General features: G+C 30.7%; 1 protein-coding gene across 3 annotated transcripts in view; it reads right to left on the bottom strand.

The window, feature by feature from the left end:
- LOC126889377 (titin) overlaps positions 1–20,663 on the bottom strand; it is a 251,639-nt gene that overhangs the window by 137,462 nt on the left and 93,514 nt on the right. For 2 of the 3 annotated variants that reach the window (XM_050657632.1, XM_050657631.1), the window contains exons 6-7: positions 16,344–16,661; positions 9,824–10,221 (exon numbers count right to left, since the gene is read on the bottom strand). In XM_050657632.1, coding sequence (XP_050513589.1) covers positions 9,824–10,221; positions 16,344–16,661 — 716 coding nt within the window. The remainder of the gene's footprint in view (positions 1–9,823; positions 10,222–16,343; positions 16,662–20,663) is intronic. The other variant, XM_050657633.1, reaches the window with a different exon arrangement.

Genomic DNA, 20,663 nt, shown 5'->3' with positions numbered 1-20,663 from the left:
ATTCGATGATAAATAAAATTATTAATATTTTTTTTAAATGTAATTTTTTACATGAAAAAAAGTTTTGTTTATAAAGAAAAATATATTATGTGCTATAATGACTTAAAAACAATTGAAAGATGTACTTATATTACTACTTATATTACTATAATTGTGGCGTATATTGTCCACCACCGGAAACAACAAATACTAAAATGTAAATTACGATCTTCCCAGAAAGCCGATTATAACGAAACTAAAACCAAATGTAAAGCACATTCCAGTGATAGGTTAGGTAGATAAATAAGGTCAAAAATTAAATTTTTAAATATATTTGCAGTAGAATTCTTATATCTAGCGTACAAAATACGCCAGCGCGTGTAGTTAAAGGTTAAACAAAATAGCTGTGCCGTTTCATTTTTAACTTTTCATACGTTTCATAAAGAGTATATTTTTCACATAGAAAGTATTGAAGAATCCAAAAATTGCACTAAAATAGCAATTCCGGCAGTGGCGTAGAATTTAGGAAGAGTCAACCATTCACTTTCCCCCTTCGTACGCCTCTGGTAGTAACCAGAAACGTTTGCTTAAGAGCATACAGTAGCGATCAACAGGTAGCAACAAACGCGGTCCAAGATTGCGACTGTAATTTTGAATATTTTGTTGAGATATTTGGCACACATATTCGTAATATAATAAAGAATGGCGGTACAGAGCAATTTGAGAAATATGTTAGTACATATGTGGAAATTACTCTATAACTAAATAAAATATTGCAAAAAGGAGACTGTAGCGCCATTAAGAACAAAAAAATACACTTCAAATAAACTTTTTTATCCCATTGGATCTACTAAAAATCGATTTTCTATAACAAGAAATCGAACGTGACTGACTCGGCAACATTTCGCGCCTATGAGTATAAAAATTATTGTTTTTGATAGTATAAATGTCACTGTCAGTGTCGAATTACCGACGAATTGTTGCCTCACTGTTGAAAGTTCGCAGAACTTTCGAAAAACAAAAATGTTGATGACGCGCTACTCTTAACATAATTTAGTAGGGTGTACAGTACCTACACTTGCTGCCAAATATGACAAGGATATGTCCAATGGTTTTAAAGTACCTACTGGTTAAAATAGTTTTGAAATTTTTAGATAAAACACCTTGTAACTCAATAAGGAGCCACATTTTATTTAAGTAATTTGGGTTAAATCTTTATTTTGATCCCAAGAATCTACAGTTAAAATTTCCAATTATTAATGAAACAATGTTGTGGTACCAATAACAATTGAATTAAAACGTACACAAAATTTGGGGGGTTTAAGGGAACAAAACCCCATAAAATTTTTATGGGGTGCACAAATTTCACTATTATTATTTTTTAATATGGTCATGCCATAAGAAAGCCACATGTTCATTTTAAATATTAACAGTTTTCGATATATTGGAAAAATCAATTTTTATTTTGTAACTTCAAAGAGTTGTAACTTTTTTTATATGCACTTTTGTACTAAGGTAAGTTAGATTTAATTGAACTACTTTTGGTCCCAGAATATGTGATTAAATTTATGATCTGCATTTTTGTTACACCCTAGTATTGTATATTTCATCATTATTTGATGTTACTTAATTAACACATTAACCGCCACATAACAATTTTTTGTTTTTGCCTTCAGGCTCCACGTTCAGAATCTCAATGTTATGTTCAATGCTATTTCATTAATAATAGTTAATATTATTTTAATAATATAAACAGTATTCGTTAATATTTTTGGGAAGTGTCTATTTTAAACATGTTTAAATCGAAAAGGATTAACTAAACAATAAATGTTGTGTTTAACTAAATTTTCATTTGATTCATATTTTTTTAAATCTTAAACACAGTTAATCCATTGCACGGAGAACTTAGATTAAGACCGTTTTTATGCGTATTTAATCTAAGACCTTTGTTTTGTCTATATTACTTCACCCTAGGAACCAAAGCTGGAAAAGACTTGAAATTAAAAAAAATACTGGGTGTTATTTTTCACCTGGAATATCTGGGGGAAGTCAATAGAAAAGTCTCGAGTGCAGTTTTTTTTGTGTGTGAATTTGATGGCCTTGGCCGAGCCAATTGGCCAGACATTTTGTTATTTTAAAAACAAACCATTTTTTTTTTCAATCAGAGGAATTTTTTCTGTATTTCTACCTCTAAATACATAACAAACTACCATTACAATTATTATCTAAATAATAGACTGTTTTGGTTGTAAATATTTTTTTTTGTATTTTTTTATTATATTTTTAATTTGTTTTTTTATTATTATTTTTTTATTATTATTTTTTATTAATTGTTTACATTAATTGATTAATTGATTCAACATCTCGTAGGTTTACATCTTCTTAGTTTTTTTCTCTTTTTTGTTGTTTTTTTTTTGCTTTTTTTCTCTTTTTTTTTTTGGTTTTTTTCTTTTTTTTTGTTCTTTTCTTTTTTCAATTATAATATACAGCAATTACTTAAATCTATAGAGTTTAAAAAAATAACAACAAAACAAATATGTTTGTTTTGTTTTAACAAACATGCCTACTTTGATTTAACCAAATTACTTAAATTCAGGGTAAATTTTATTGCTACAATTTATATTTACAGTTTTTGATATGTTCGTAAATTGTTTTTAATGTATTAATATCTTCAAAAAATAAAATAAAAATTGTTCAGGTAGACGGGAAGTGGAATTTTTAATATATTAAGATTATCCTTTGGACCCCGCAGAAACCTTATGGGAAATGGCACTCTGTCAAATGCTCTGAAACTTTGGGTTCTGGTAGTCCTTGATGTATAGAACAAAAGACTCAATGGGCGCGTAGCTCCAAAAAATCATGGTTTTAAGATATAAGCCTCTGAAGTTATAGGTATAGTGAGGATGTGAGGGCGACTCTGGAGATAAATTACGAATCAGGTCGATTTTTATTTTTAAATTATAATTTTTTGGCATATACATATACTATACTAGTGACGTCATCCATCTGGGCGTTATGACGCAATCGATGATTTTTTTAAATAGGAATAGGGGTCGTGTGATAGCTCATTTGAAAGTTTATTCAATTCTCTATTCACTAATATAAACATTAACATAATTATTTATACAGTGTGACAAATTTTTGAAGTTATACTTCTTTACCGGCGATAGAGGGTGATTTTTTATATGTTAAAACCTATCAGCCTGGCGCATGCGCATTATAACTTTGTTCTGATTGGATGTTCAAATGACATGTCAAAAATTATCCGATATGGCAGCTGTGGTTTGGAGGTAAAGGCAAAGGTAAACAAATGTATATTATAATGTTTTATTGTTGTGAGGACAGAAACAAAAAAGTTTATAATATTGTAGTGACTTTTAAATAGTTTTTAAAAGCAACAGGTACGTAATAATTGTTAATGTATCATGGGTGTAAACCTACCTATTTGATCTGCCAAAATACATAGTATGTAATACTTTTATTTATATAATTTGATTACCATCAAAATTTCTATCAATATTCACCTAACATATTGTTTTTTACTCTATGTTTTGTTGTATTTTTTCAATTCTAAATCATTTCAATTCAAAATTAAAATAATTTGATCAATTTTCAAAATATCAAAATATCACAAGTTTAATCCGTTTAGTTAGTCGATCTTCGTAAATAATGACACATAGTGTCCGTGGCTAAGCGGAGAAGGCGAATGAATTCCAATACCAACCGCTCTTATCAGCGCTGGTTCGAGTCCCAATAGAAACTTTCTTTTTTGTTTTTTTTTAATACATTTTATGATTGTAAGTATATTTATTATATAATTGTATTTTCAGAAAATACGTATTTAGTTAAAAAATTTTCGACAATTAATGTTCAGACATCATTTGTGGCTTGTTTAATGTGTTTTTGTGTGTTTCATTCTTTTATTATTTTAATTTTTGGCACTGTTCTAATAAAAATGTTTGAGAAGTAGTAAGTATAAATTAGTTTAATATTTAAACAAAATATAAATAAAAAGTATATTAATTTCGTTTAAATCATATAATAGAAGTATAACTTCTTACGTGCGTACAAAGTACACACACATTCTTTTTTTTTAAATTAAATTAATTGAGACAAAAAAGAAGAATGTATATAATTTATTTAATTCGAAATACATTTTAATGCTGTCAGAAAACAGAAAAAAATGTTAATTTGAAAAATAAGCATTGCTTTTCGCTTAAATTAAATGTTCAAACTGCTAAGAGGCAGGTGGGTGGCAGCTTTAATATTGAATTTAAGCAAAAAAAAACAATATTTAATAAATAAACATTTTTTCCTGTTTTCGGACAACAGTAAAATGTATTTCGAATTAAATAAAGTATATACATTATTCTTTTTGTCTCAATTAATGTAATTCTAAAAATTTTTTTGGGCACCCTGTATAAATAATTATGTTAATGTTTATATTATTGAATAGAGAATTGATTAACCTTTCAAACGAGCTATCACACGACCCCTATTCTTATTTAAAAAAATCACTGGCTACGTCATCACGCCCAGATGGATGACGTCACTAGTATCGTATATATGCCAAAAAATTATGATTTAAAAATAAAAATCGACCTGCTTCGTAATTTATCTTCAGAGTCTCCCATTCTCGAGAAAATGAATTTATTTCAACTCAAACGTCCTCACTGTACCTATAAGTTCAGAGACTTATATCTTAAAACCATGATTTTTTGGAGCTACGCGCCCATTGAGTCTTGTTCTACACATTAAGGACTACCAGAACCCAAAGTTTCAGAGCATTTGACAGAGAGCCATTGCCCATAAGGTTTCTGCGGGGTCCATGTTTATATTTACTGATACACCAGTTAATAGGGAAAAAAATCATCGATTTCACGTAAAAATGTTAAGCAGGGTTTTGAAGGTTTTAAGCGATAGATGAGGTATAAATGATGATAATTCCGTGAAGACGTACAGCTAATTTTTCTTCTTCTTTTTTTAAAACAGTTACAAAGAATGAAAAGCTAAGTTTTTTGACTATAAAACGTTTCTTATCCATTTTAAAGAAAAATGTTTCAAATAAATATTGTAGACCTTAAAAAGTTCTTCAATTTGGTGTGACACATATTGCAATATATAAACAATTGACCGAGATAATTGTAAAAAACTCTCATTTTTGCACTAATTTTTAAATATTAATAACTGTATTTTTTGCACAACGATATTTAATTTAACTACTTGAAATTATGCCAATTAATGGATTATTTTAGTGAGCTAAATTTCAACCAGATCGACCAAATAGTTTATAAGTTATTCAATTTGTTTATCCCAGACAGCCATTGTTTAAACAACTGTTCTTGCCCTAACAGTGACTCTAGAGATATTTTACAAATCGCAATCGATTATTTGAGACTTTAATTTTAAGATGTATTGAAAATGTTTTAAGATTTTATCAAAATTGTTGTTAAAAAAACCGCCTGAAAAAGACCCTACTTTTTAGGTTATAAACAATTAGAATAACTTTGCCAGTTTTTACGTTACACGCTCGTATGTAGGCTCACTGAAAAGCTGGTGAAAAGATACACATTAAAATAATAAAATGGATTTTTTTATATGACTAATAGAAATCAAGTTAGAATTTTTTTTCAATAAATCATATTTCCATTTTTTATAAACATTAAGAGCTGAAAATTGAATAAGTTGTTTAAGAAAGTCTATATTTTACGATCCAGTTTATAGATTGCATATGCAGTAAAAAAAACTAAAAAGTCATGACTCGTTAAACTGATGGTACTCGTGAAACACCGCCAACAAATAATGTGAAGATGAGAATAGCTTCGTTTTATTTTTTAGAATGGAATCCCAATTTGAAACATGTTGAAAAAATTTGCAGTTTAATTGCTATTACTTGCTTTAATTTTACAATAATTTCTCGTAAGAATTACTTATATTTTACTAATTAAAGAATATTATTTATATAAATATACAATAATAATTAGCTCAGGCCCAGAAATTAAATTGGTTGAAAACACGATCTCTTATCCATAAAACAAAAAATATTTCTACCAGTTAGTAAAAATAAAAAGCAATTGATTCAACTTTTATGTGCAGAGCTCTACTAAACTAAAGTAGCAGATGAAGATGCAGACGTATTAATAGTGCAGACAGCTCTTCACGAACATACATATGAAACTAACAAGACCACTGTAATAATTGTTAATGATACTGATATACTCATAATATTGACGCAACTCTCTGCTCCGGACAATAACCTATATTTTGAAAAAAAAAGGTGCAAAAGGAAAATCTATCTATTATAGTTGTAATAGTTTTAAACATTCTCATCTAAGAAAATACGTTGGGTTCTTATATATTTTTACTGAGTGTGATACAACTTCCTCTTTTTTAATCAAGGAAAATTCAAATTATTAACTGCATCGTCAGAAATTGTAGATCTGATAAATATTTTTTATGACGAGAATGCTAACAAGGAGGACATCATGAAAAACGGATGTGATATCATTGTTGCTTTGTATTCTGCTGCAATTGATGTTACATATAAAAAAAATGATAACATATTGGCATTAAATTAGTTATGTTTTTACAATTTATAAGAAATACAGGGAAAAAATCTTTTAAAATGGAAAATTTGCCCCCAACAGAAGGTGCAGGTTATCAGCATGTACTTCGCGTTTAACACTGGTTAGGTAACTGGATGCTACCAATATGGATGGAAAAAAACTGATACGGGTTTTAAACCTATTTACACCTTAGATTGTTTGATTCCTGAAGAGATATTAAAACAAATTACATGTAAATGCAGGAGATGTAAATGAAGAGGAGAAAAAATGTTGTAATTGCGCTGCAGTGGTTCTTGACGATGTCGAGTCAGACTTTGTAGAGGATAAACTGTATCTTGCCGAGAAGCGATTTAGAAGTTATAGACGTTCACTAGAATAATCAAATTAAAATTCATAACAATGTTTTACTTTTTTATTTTTATAATTAATTATATGAATTTATTAAAATATATACAGGGTGTCCAGAAACTCTACCGACAAACGAAGACAGGAGATTCCTCAGATAATTTTAAGACAATTTAACCCAATTCACCTAGTCCGAAAATGCTTCTTAAGGGAGCTAGAGCTCTTTGAAGATGGCGTCATGAAATTAGTTTTTCTTAAATACCTCCAGAACGCTTCTATTTAGAAAAACGTAAATTGGTATGCATATTTACTTTTTAGAGATGAATCGATTCCATCGATTGCAAATTTCTAGTACCGGTCATAGGCGTCCGTTTTGGGTAAAGCAACGGGTATTTTATCGCATAACTTTTTTGTCCTTAACTTTTGTGCATTTTTGACACCGGATTATTAAATTGTGAGGTATTCTAGTACTAAAAGGTACTCTTGCTTTAAGTCGGTAGGACACACCGTTTTCTAGAAAAATCGATTTGAAAGTTTCTCGTTTTTGGAATTTGGAAAAAAATTGAAAGAACTTTTCAACAAAAAACGAAGTATTTTACCAACATAAAGTAAGAGTAACTTTTAGTACTCGAATACCTCATAATTTAATAATCTAGTGTCAAAAATGCTCAAAAACTCAAGACAAAAAAGTTATGCTATAAAATAACTGTTGACCTACCCAAAACGGACGCCTATGACCAGTACTAGAAATTCGCAATTAAAGAAATCGATTTATCTCTGGAATATAAATAAATGTACCAGTTTTCGTCTTTCTAAACAGTTTTTTTTTAATTTTTTTTTTAATTTAAGAAGCGAAAAATTTTTAAATCGATTTTTCTAGAAAACGGTGTATCCTACCGATTTAAAACAAGAGTACCTTTTAGTACTAGAATACTTCACAATTTCATAATCCACTGTAGGAAATGCATAAAAGTTAAAGATAAAAAAGTTATGCGATAAAATAACCGTTGCCCTACCCAAAACGGGCGCCTATGATCGGTACTAGAAATTTGCAATGGATGGATTAGATTTATATCTTGTAGATAAATACGCGTACCAATTTTTGTTTTTCTAAATAGAAGCGTTCTGGAGATATTTAAGAAAAACTAATTACAAGACGCCATCTTCAAAGAGCTCTAGCTCCCTTAGGAAGCATTTTCGGACTAGGTGAATTGGGTTAAATTGTCTTAAAATTATCTGAGGAATCTCCTGTCTTCGTTTGTCGGTAGAGTTTCTGGACACCCTGTATATGTATATTACTATCAAAACAAATATATGAATTTTATTCTAATTATTGAATTAAACATACATCATTAAATAATAGTACAAACATATTACATATTTATACTCATTAGATGCCTACCTAAACAAATATTAATAGCTTCATTAAATTAAATAACATTTCATAACAATTCAAAAACAAAATAAAACAAAAATTACTTTTTTAAAAACTATTAAGGACTTTAAAATACTTTTTAATTATTTCAAATAAAAAAAATAAATAATGTATTGTACTAATTTATAATTATTTTATATTTATATAAAAAATATACTTTAATTAATAATTTAAATAATTTTCAAGGAATACTTGTAAAATTCAATAACTTTTATAATAAAATTGAATCAATTGATTTTCACGGGATTTTCCAATTTTCCAATTGTGCAAGGTGAAATTTGCACAATTTTTAGTATTTTCTTGAGCTACTCCAGTTAAAAAAGAAGGTTGTGCATGCTATGGAAGGTGATAATATATTGCAGTTTTTTCCCAAAAAAGGAAGCGAAGCTTGAACAATTCCCACCTTCACTTTCGTTGGTGGTGTTTCACGAGTACCATCAGTTTAACAGGTCATAAGTTTTTATTATTTCACTGCATATGCAATCTATAAACTGGATCGTAAAATATAGATTTCCATATATACAATATGTTAAATTTTCAGCTCTTAATGTTTATAAACAATGCAAAATTTGATTTACAAAAAAAATACTAACTTGATTCCTATTTGTCATATAAAATTATTTTTTCTTTTTTAATATGTATTTTTTCACCAGCTTTTCAGTGAGCCTACATGCAAGCGTGTGACATAAAAACTGTCAAAGTTATTCAAATTGTTTATAACCTAGAAAGTAGGGTCTTTTTCAAACGAGTTTTTTAATAACAATTTTAATAAAATGTTAATTTTTTCTTAATGCATCTTAAAAGTAGACTCTCGGATAATTGATTGCGATTTACTAAATATCTCTAGATTCACTGTTAGGGCAAGAACAGTTGTATAAACAATTGCTCTCTGGGATAAACAAATTGAATAACTTATAAACTATTTGGTCAATCTGGTTGAAATTTAGTGCACTTAAATAAACCATTAAATGGCATAATTTAAAGTAGTCAAATTATATATCATTATGTAAAAAGTAAAGTTATTAATATTTAAAAATTAGTGCAAAAATGAGAGTTGTTTGCAATTATCTAGGTCAATTGTTTATGTATATTAATATGAGTACTATCAAATTAAACAACTTTTTAAGATCCGCAACACTTATTTAAAACATTTTTCTCTAAAATTAAGAAGAAACGTTTTATAGTCAAAAAACTGAGTTTGTCATTCTTTGTACCTGTTTAAAAAAAAAGAAGAAGAAAAATTAGCTGTACGTCTTCACGGAATTATCATCAGTTATCTCTCATCTACCGTTTAGCACCTTCAAAACCCTGCTTAACATTTTTTTATGTTTTTTTCCCTATTAACTGGGGTATGATTGATGTGAACATTCGAGGAGAATATGTAGTAGATCACCTTCTTTTCCACACTCACAGTTAGGTGACTCTGTGAGACCCAAACTGTACATATTTCGACTGTAGTTACACATTAGAGCTAAGAAATGAAAATATAAAATTGTACCTGAAATTCTTGTTCTGTGGGATGGAACACAGGCGCTTCAACCAATTTTGCAGGTTCAGTAGGTTTCGGAAAATCAGAAACGTACACGGGAGATATCGAATCAGCCGCCTTGGTCTTTTGTTTATGTGGCTGTCTTTTGTACAATTTAGCGCTGGATGAAGAGCTGGCGCTCGGAGAACTTGGAATCTTATATTTGAATTCATCGATGTCTAGCAATTTTTCTGAACTCTTCGACTTAAATAATGGCTTATTTTGAGCTTTGGACGTTGTCGATTTCGCTGTAGGTTTTTGTGGAACGTAAAACTGTTTGCTGTCCTCTGCTTCTAAAGTGCCCTCTGATTCGTCTTTGTTAGTACCTTTTCCAGAATCTTGTTTTATTGACGGCTTACGGAAGTGACCTACAAACATTCAAGTCACGAATATATTGCATTTAAAGACGTTTTTACCGAAAATGTATTAGAAACATAATTATACAAAGTCCTTTACGAGTACTTATCGTCTTGCTACTCTTCTATTCGTCCATAAAGCATGCATTTTTGGACTAGCTACAAAATATAGTAGAATTATGATGAGATGATAATACCTATATGTAATAGCAAAAACACGAACCATTATTACCAACTTTTTACGATACCTTATGTCTCTGATATAATATTTAAATATGTTTTGAACAATTTAAAATAAAAAAAATAAAAACTTACATGTGATTCAATGGATTTTTAGAGCATAGGCGCAAAATTTAGTTCCAATACTTTTTAAATACATTAATTTTTTTCGAATTCTGAGAAAATTAATAAGTATTTTTGAAAAATTTAAACGCAGAGTGAAAGATTACATGATTACCGAGGGTAGAAAGTCACTGAAAACTTCTATAATGTTTATTTTAATAGGTTATAGGGATGAAAAAGAAGAGAAAATTGAGTGTGATTTTTAATTTCAAATATCTCATGAAAAAAAAAACTTTTTGTTTATTCTAAGGGACTTTCTACCCTCGGTAATGATGTAATCTTTTATTCTGCGTTTAAATTTTTCAAAAATATTTATTAGTCTTTCCAGGATTCGAAAAAAATGAACACCATGTCCGTGGTGATATTTTCCAAATCGTACAACGCACTCAGTCGAACAGAATATGACGACAAGACAGTGACAAACAAGGCTACTAAATATTTGACACGGCTTCAGGAATATTTTGAGTTGTTTATTAAATAACATTGATAGTGACAAATAATTGATTTAGACGTGAAATTAATAAAAAGTTATCTATTGTTTGATATTTATGGAAGATCCAAGCACAGAATACACCAGGGTATATTCTGTGATCCAAGTATTTTGTTGTTAAAGATGTTCAAAATTTATCTAAGCGGTCCATAGTAACAATATATTATTAACATCACTTTATCACTTTTTCTCTTTTCTCGATTATTAGTTTTTATTGTGTATAGCAGGGGCCGGCAACCTTTTTCGGATGGCGGGCCATGTTCAAAATAATTTTTTTTATGCGGGCCGCATTTTCAAATGTATCTTAAATAGTCTTCTTCTTCAGTCTGTTTGCATCCATCCCTGGACAAAGGTCTCCCCCATGAGTTCTTCACTTCTCTTGCTATTTAGGACCAGTATCTTCCACCTTCGTCCTGCGTCACACGTCCTTATTTTCGTTTATGTCCTTTCAGCTTAGTCCTAACATAGCTTGTTCGATGGACCTCTGTGTTGATCTTAATCTATATTCATCTTTCATCTATTTTAAGGCATTTATAACGTCCTCGTTAGTAATTTTGGTAGTTCAGATTTTACATTTAATATTTCCATACCTCGGTTTTCTGGTTTTTCTATGTTGACCGAGTATAATTCTGTATAAATAGTAATATTCAATAATATTTATTAAATTATTTTTGTCATTTATAGTGATTCCATTTATATCTGTTATCAGGTGTATTTGTTGTCGGTCTTTCCTATTTGAGTTTTTAACACTTTCATACTCTTGATTTTCCCTATAATATTTTCGATTTGTTCGGTATTTTAGTCCCTGATGTCTTGGCTTATCCTTTTTTTGTTGCCTTATTCAGTCCCTTATATTTTAGTGAATTTCGGTCCATGCAACTGTTGTCCTTAAGCGTCTGTTGTCTTTCTGTCTTTAATTTATTATTTTTCATAAGTTTGTTGATTTTTCCTAAAATTACATTAGTGCATTGACGGGCCGCGCAAAAAGTTTCAAAAGGCCGCATGCATCTATATTCATCTTTCATCTATTTTAAGGCATTTATAACGTCCTCGTTAGTAATTTTGGTAGTTCAGATTTTACATTTAATATTTCCATACCTCGGTTTTCTGGTTTTTCTATGTTGACCGAGTATAATTCTGTATAAATAGTAATATTCAATAATATTTATTAAATTATTTTTGTCATTTATAGTGATTCCATTTATATCTGTTATCAGGTGTATTTGTTGTCGGTCTTTCCTATTTGAGTTTTTAACACTTTCATACTCTTGATTTTCCCTATAATATTTTCGATTTGTTCGGTATTTTAGTCCCTGATGTCTTGGCTTATCCTTTTTTTGTTGCCTTATTCAGTCCCTTATATTTTAGTGAATTTCGGTCCATGCAACTGTTGTCCTTAAGCGTCTGTTGTCTTTCTGTCTTTAATTTATTATTTTTCATAAGTTTGTTGATTTTTCCTAAAATTACATTAGTGCATTGACGGGCCGCGCAAAAAGTTTCAAAAGGCCGCATGCGGCCCGCGGGCCGCATGTTGCCGACCCCTGGTGTATAGTATATAAATTATTGGAATCACTGAATACATAGTTAGTGAAAAAATAATCCTATTAATTAACTGAATTAATAATTTAAGCGATCATACAAGTAACGGTTATCCAAGAACATTCAAAAACTGTTCGAAATAGCCATCTTTATGTTAATGATGACAATGTCATCATTAACACGCCAGCACGCTTGAACGTAGTGCACAACGGTCAACAGCAGTTCTTATTTTCTTTTGTAAATTACTCCGCGATTCAAAAAGATATTCCGGTGTGCATCATTAACTGCCTTTTTCAAAAGCTGTAGACATTGTAACTCAAGAACTACTTGACCGACCCACCTGTAATTTTGTATATATTTTCTTTAGACATTCCTTGAGGTAACACTGTCGAGATATTTTTTGTTTTATGTTTATTTTTTGTTTAACAATAATAAATAGGTTGATTTTCACCATTTTTGCAAAACAAAATTAGTTGTTGTGATTTCTTTTTTTTTTTTTATTTAAAACACAAAACCACATCAACTGCGCAGGGTTATTAGTGGATATGACAATACAAAGTATTACATTAAATATATAATACAATTTAATTTAATATTATACAATTTGATGTCTTTTAAATATGTTAACACTGATGAAACTTTTTTGGTGAGGATTGTCTTGAGGTCATCGTCTGTGATTCTATGGGATCTTCTTTCTTTTTGAAATTGAGGACACTCTTAATGTGATTGGCTTAGCTTCTAGGTCTGTTCTTACAAGGATGGCTACTCCGCCACTTGCCTGTTGTGCTATTCTATTTTTTGGAAAACATTGGTAGTTTTGAAGATTAATATTGTATTGCTTAAAATGGGTTTCTTGAAGACATAAGATCTTAGGGCATGTTTCGTTTATTAGAAGTTTTAATTGTTCTAAATGGGTGTAGAACCCATTGATGTTCCACTGTAATATATAGGGGTTAGATTAGACATTTTCGAGTTCTGACTGAGAATGCTGAGAATGTGTTTCATCGGTCTCTTCTGTGGAAGAGAAATTATTGGGGCTTAGTTTCTTTCTTAATCGAGTTATATTATTCTTTAATTTTGAATTGTGGGTATAAGCGTGAACAAAATTAAGGATCTGAATTAATTCGGCTGTTTCGTTCGAATAGTTTTTTGAGGTTATTTCGGGATGTTTTGCGTTTAATGTGTTTTCGAGAAAGTCACATATTTCGTCGAAGTTAAGGACAAATGGTGGTGATCTGTTTGCGATTTTGTCTTTAATTGTCTCTAGGGAAAGTAAAAGTTCATGTCGAGAATTTCTTTTAGACGTTTTTGTTTTTTTCTTTGATTTCCTTGTTACTGGAGAAGTGAAGATATGAGAATCGGTCTGTGTGGTATTTTCGTTGATTTCTGGAGACGATGAGATGAGCCTTTTTGGATGTTTTGTGACGTTTGGAATAATTTTAGGTTGTGTTATTTCTAATGGAGTAAGATTGCTGATCTTGTTGGCAGTTGATGATGTTGTTATTTTAAAAGTGTTTGTTTCATTTGTATTATTTGTAGGTCTTGACATGTCGTCAGTTTCTATGGTAGATTCTAATTGGTTATTAGAGACCTGTACGTCTGGGATCTGATCTAATATGGTTTGGGAAGATGCTGGGTGATCGTTAGAGGTGGATATTAAGGCTTTGTCAGAAGGTTTTTGTTCTGTTTGGTTATAAGGTAGATTTGTTATATATTGTGTGTTTTGGGAGGTTTCTGGAAGAGCTTTAGAAGTGGTTGGATTAGAATTGGTTGGGTCAGGATTTGTTGTATTAGAAGTGGGTGGATTAGAATTGGTTGAGTCAAGATTGGTTGTATTAGAAGTGGTTGCATTAGAAGTGATTGTATTAGCATTGTCAGGACATTCTGTTTCCTGGTGACCAATAGTCTTGCATTTTGAACAGTTGAATCCTTCTATAGAAAGGTATAGTCTGTAAGTGGTATTATCATGAGAGATCATGAAAGAATCGGGAATGGACATATTTTCTAAAGGTGTGATAAATGTTTGCCTTCTAAAACTCAAGACATGGCTGTATTCGCTTTCAGGCATTCCTACCCTAAGAAAAGTCATTTTAGAGACGGCGCTTATACCCATTTTACGTAGTTCTTGTTCAATTAACGTGGTTGGAACAGAAGGACCAGCGTTTGATATTATCAGTCTTTGAGCTGGAGTGATAAGTTTTCTTATTTCTACTTGAGTTTCTTTTATATTGACGTATTTGTGGGAATGCAGCAATGAATCAACCATATTTTTAGAAGAGAGATATATACATATTCTATTATTGGCTATTCTGGAAGCGAAAGATACGTTACGTGGACCAACTATTGAACCGACGGCTATGATGTACTCTTGAACTTTGGTTCCTTCAATACTAGAAAGAACTATGGCTTCGTCTTTTGTTGGTTGTTTAAACGTGTTAACAACACTGGAATATGAGATGTGAGATGTAGTTTGTGTAGTGTTCATGGTGTTATTCGAAGTCATGTTTGATTAATTTTGGAGACGTTGCAAGGCCGGCCCTGTCGCCGGTTCAAAAACCGGTGTGGATCTTGGCCCAAAACTGGTCCTATTTATATTTCTTGGATATTTTATAGGTTATATTATTATTAATATAAATATAATAGATGTGGTTTTTGGTACTCACGTCAGGTTTGCGGGGTTTACATGGTGTTTCCACTATAACAATGTGGAGGAACTAACAAAATAATTTTAAACTGTGTTTTTATCATTTAAAAACTGATAAATATCGCAGCGGTTTACAACGTGATGTATATTATCATTGTCAGGACCGTACTCGTTGTGATTTCTGAGTGACATCAAAAAGCCAAAATTCGATAAAACTAAAAATACTCGACAACGTAACCTAGAGAAACTCATAAGCTAATAAAATATTTTTGAATTTTTTGTTTACCATGATCCAATGATGAGTTCTGATGTCCACCGCAAAATACATTGTTTTTGAGGTGTCTTTAAAAATTTGCCAACGTCGGTTTATTTTTCAATATTTTTCGTTGAATTTTTTCTTAAATAATCTATGAATAATTGTACTGAATATTCCTATTTAATTTAAAAATAAAATAATTCTACCATACTTTAAAAAAATGTGATTGAAATATTGATTTCAATCCCTACGACCCACCTTAAGGATAGCTATGACATGATTTTGATAGGCAACCCATGCTAGAAATATTTGTCTATGTATGAAATCAAATACTATTGACTGTAATACATACAACTCTTGACTTTTCCCATTAATTTGGAGGAAGCAAAAAAATAGCGCCATCTAGCGGTATGAGTAGGATAACCAGAGCAATCTAACCTTACATTTATAAAATTGCTTTATTATTGTTTTTGTATAAGTGTTTGAACTATTTTCAAACGTATGTTGTCAAAACGTAGTTCAACTCAAGCCGACATGCTTCCAGATTTCTGTGCGAGTTGGATGTATTTACAGTCAATAGTATTTGATGAAATTTCATAAAAAAATGTTTCATCCGGCAATCAGATAGGTACAGATCAACCTATATTCGGATCTTACGGCCGGTTTCACAAAGTAAAGTTAAGAGATAACCAGAGGTTACCCCAATATATTATAATAAGGGAACCTCTGGTTATCTCTTAACCACAAGTTAACTTTACTTTGTGAAACCGGCCGTTAGACTATTAAGAAAATCAACTTGAGTTATGACATAATTATTAACATCTCAAAATAACCAAACTATAAGTATTATAGTCAAAACTTACTTGGTTTAGTCGATTCATCATGCTTACAAGACTCGTCTTCAGATTTTGACGTAGCTGTACTAGAAGGCCTTCTGGATGGTCTCCTAAACGGTGTACTGATTGCTTCGTCATTTTCTTCCCCGAACGCATAAACACTACTCTCGTTTTCCGGAGAGAAAGCATTCAGATTAGGCGCGGTGTCGGTTTTACTTTTACGAAAAATTAATTTTCGATCCAGTTGAGGTTTTCCAGAATCTGACAGCTTAGAAATGTCAGTTTTAATAGGAGTGCTTTTCGCGGAATCGGACTTTGACTCGATTTCTTCGTGTTTTGCAGAGCCTAATAAAAAATATACATGCCATTCACGATTCATATAATCTATGTGAGTGTCACAACGACTACTATAAAATATCTGTGTATAAGTGAAGAAACAAGAGATTCAATTAGGAGACTGTGAAGAACAAATCCTAATGAAAGAAATTTGTAGTAATTTTAGAATAGTTCATTGTTGACACCAGAAGGTATGTCTTCTGGTACATTTTACACCACCCTACACGCAACAAATATACACTGTGCACGTAAAGTATGAAAACAAGATATCTATGACATAGTAACAAAATGTTGGTTAGGTATATTAGATAGACCTGCGATTTAAAATTTTATATTTTCGACGTTGCCAAATTTCTCAGATATACGGATAATATGCGAATTTGTTTTTTATTGTCGATTTAGCATATATCCTGTCAAATTAATATGCACAAATTAGTGAAAACAATTGTATTACAAGCGTTGATATTAAGATAATGAGAAAATGAAATGGGTCACTTAAATTAGTTAAAGTTTAAAAAAGTTATTTCTGTTTTTGTATAAGTATGGGTTTTATTTAGTTAAATCAAGATTTTATTGTCAGCAGGTACGTCATGATTTACTGTCATTAGATACTCTGTGATAATGAAAATAGGAACGGCGATAAAAATCAGACTAAAATACAATGGTACATTTAACACGGCGCCAAAAAATTGAAATTGCACTGCTAAAAGTATATGGCGACAAGTAAAAATACCAACAAATTATGAAATTTGAGTATGTTTTACTTGCGACATTATTTGTATGACACGAACACACGGAGAGGTACACAGAGAATACGAAATAAGTCGGAAATCTATTTCACGCAACAACAACTGACAGAAAGTGGCTACTGTTCCGATTACGGGTTTTATTATAAAATTTGACGTTATCAAATATATAGAATGTCAAATGTAAGTTTTGCTTCAAAATTCTTGCGCAGAATTACAGCTACATTTGAAGTAGCTTAATAAATTCTTTTATTATTGTTGATTAATAAATAAATAAACAATTTATAAAAAAATCCAATAACATATTTTAGTTTTGCTATTTTATTCACTTTGACGGAAATCTAAACACAGTCATTTCTTTACTGTGTGAATGACGTTTGCTTTGTATGTTTTAAATATTAACTGCCTAAATATAATTATTTACCTTAAAATTTCAAAGCCCAATATAAAATTAGTTGTGAAAACAACTGTTTGTGTAATATAAATAAACTTCAAAACGCAAAAATTCGACAAAAACCGCAAAAAGTTCAACTGACTGACAGCCACAAAATTAAACAAATCAGAAACGTCAAACAAATTGTGCTTAAAATATGAAAACATACCGAATCGTCTTTTTTTGTACCTATCTCTTTTTAATGCACTGAGTCTAGATGGTTCATAAAAATAACATGTGTTGTTACTTAATAACAAACGGCAGCTGGTTTGTCATGAGTTTCATGCGTGGAAGAGAATGATGCTAGATAAAAAGTATGTGTTTTATCTCGCCAGGTATTAATGACGCACGGGTAAAGACTCGCGGACTCAACTGTATGTGAAATATGTATTATTTAATATTAAGTATGAAGACAAAACGCCTATAGCACGCGGAACTATATCTAAAATTATTCATAAATTTTAGGGAAGATGACATGTATGAGATTTCCCAAAAAGTGGTCACCCTGGTATTCCAGAGGAAACAAAAAGTGACATTTTTTTGTCGATGGTTGAAGAAACTCAGAAGGATAATAGAATAATTGCAACCGCAAATCAAATTAGTCAAACAACTGTTCGTAAATATTTAAAAAATGAAAAATGGCTTCCCTTTAAAACACAAATCGATACACGGACTGAATGAAGTTTATCCAGATCGCAGAATGCAGATCTGTGACGCAATGTTAAACAGATTCAACACCAATCCTAATTTTTTAACCAAATCTTTTTTATTTATGAGATTTCTTTCCATTTAAATGGCACGGTCAATAAACAAAACTGCAGGTACTGGTAAGATGAAAATCTGCATTGGATGGAGGAACATATATATGCCACGGTGAGCTTGAAACACGTTATTATCTAATTTACTATATCTTCAACTTTTTTTGCTGAAATATCTTCTACAACTCAAAAGTAGACAATACAAGACAAAATTTAAATCCGCTACGCGTCCCTTTTTGAAAAAAAAAAACGATTTTTTCTAAAAAAATATAAATTTCTGAAAAGTACGATTTTACTTAAAAGTAACTATCGTGGTAATCGTTTGCAAAATGAAAGAAACGTTTACTCAAACTTCTATATTAATAGTACATGAACACAGCAATAAATACAGGGTGGGCCAAAGAAAAGAGTCCACCTCGATATTTGGCAGTCGTTATTCGATTTTAAGAAAATGCCGAAACCGGTCGATTTTTATTTTTATATTGCAATTTTGTCGCATATATTTCATATTAGTGACGTTATCCATCAGAGCGTGATGACGTAATCGATGATTTTTTTAAATGGGAATAGGGGTCGTGTGGTAGCTCATTTGAAAGGTTGTTTAATTCTTTATTCAGTAATATAAACATTAATATTATTATTTATACAGGGCGACCAAAATATTATTTTTTAAATTTATTAATTGACGCAAAAAGAAGAATGTTCTTTTAATTTATTTAACTCTAAATACATTGTACTGCTGTCAGAAAATAGAAAAAATGTTTATTACACAAATAAACATTTTTTTTTCGCTTAAATTAAATCACAAACAGCCTCCCACCTACCTCTTTTGATAGTTTTTACATTTAAGCGAAAAGCAATGTTTATTTGCCCAATAAACATTTTTTTTCTATTTTCTGACAGCAATAAAATGTATTTTGAGTTAAATAAATTACATACATTCTTCTTTTTGCGTAAATTAATTTATTCCAAAAATAATTTTTTAGCCACCCTGTATAAATAATGATATTATTGTTTATATTACTGAATAGAGAATTGAAGAGCCTTTCAAATGAGCTACCACACGACCCCTATTCCCATTTAAAAATCATTGATTACGTCATCACGCCCAGATGGATGACGTCACTAATATGAAATATATATCAAAAAATTGTAATTTAAAAATAAAAATCGAGCTGTTTCGGCATTTCCATAAAATCTAATAAGTACTGTCAAATATCGAAGTGGACTCTTTTCTTTGGCCCACCCTGTATAAATAAATACATATTAATTTTTTTTCTTTTATCCACTAGTTTGCAAATTAAAATAAATGCAGAGGGTGGAGGATATGCGGGAGAGGGATCAAGAAATTCTTCAGAAATTTCAGAAATTTATATATTTTTTTTAAAAATAGTTTTTTTCAAAAAGAGACGCTTAGCGGATTTAAATTTTGTCTTGTATTGTTTATTTTTGAGTTGTAGGAGATATTCCAACAGAAAAAGTTGAAGATATCGTAAATTAGATTATAACATGTTTCAAGCTCACCGTGATGCAGTATCGACAAAATATATGTGAGGGTAAGAATTATTTTACTTTGTTTTAGGGTAGAATCATAACAGGTGAAGAATACCAGGGTCCAGAGCACGCAATATAGAATCTATTTTGCTGATGTCACAAAATAGAATTTCATAATGGCAGAATCGACGGTTGCTAGGCAACGTGACGTCACTAAATAAAATTCTATTTTGCGTGCTCCCACTACTGTCATTTTTAGAACTGGAAATAACTCCAGAATTATCTCGACTTTTCCTGATGATATAAATCCTCATCTTGTGAATAGACCAAATAGGTTTCAGCAAGATAGAGCACCTCCTCATTATTATAGAGGAGTTCGTGAGTTTCTCGACAATACATTTCCGAATCGTTTTCTACACATCGCCTACACAACTGGTAGGCATTTCTTTTTTTTTTTTTTAGGCAAGGCCGTCACCTGCAGGAAGATACACCACCTCTCCCCTACCGCGTCTAGGCAGGGGGAAGAGAAAACATGAACCCAATCGCCTACTCACCAGAGTAGGCAAGACCTTTTTCCCCA

Source organism: Diabrotica virgifera, chromosome 8 (assembly GCF_917563875.1).
Source record: "Diabrotica virgifera virgifera chromosome 8, PGI_DIABVI_V3a".
Classification (NCBI taxonomy): Eukaryota; Metazoa; Arthropoda; class Insecta; order Coleoptera; family Chrysomelidae; genus Diabrotica; species Diabrotica virgifera.
Note: the sequence above shows the minus strand (reverse complement) of the source record. Positions and strands in the feature narration are given on the sequence as shown.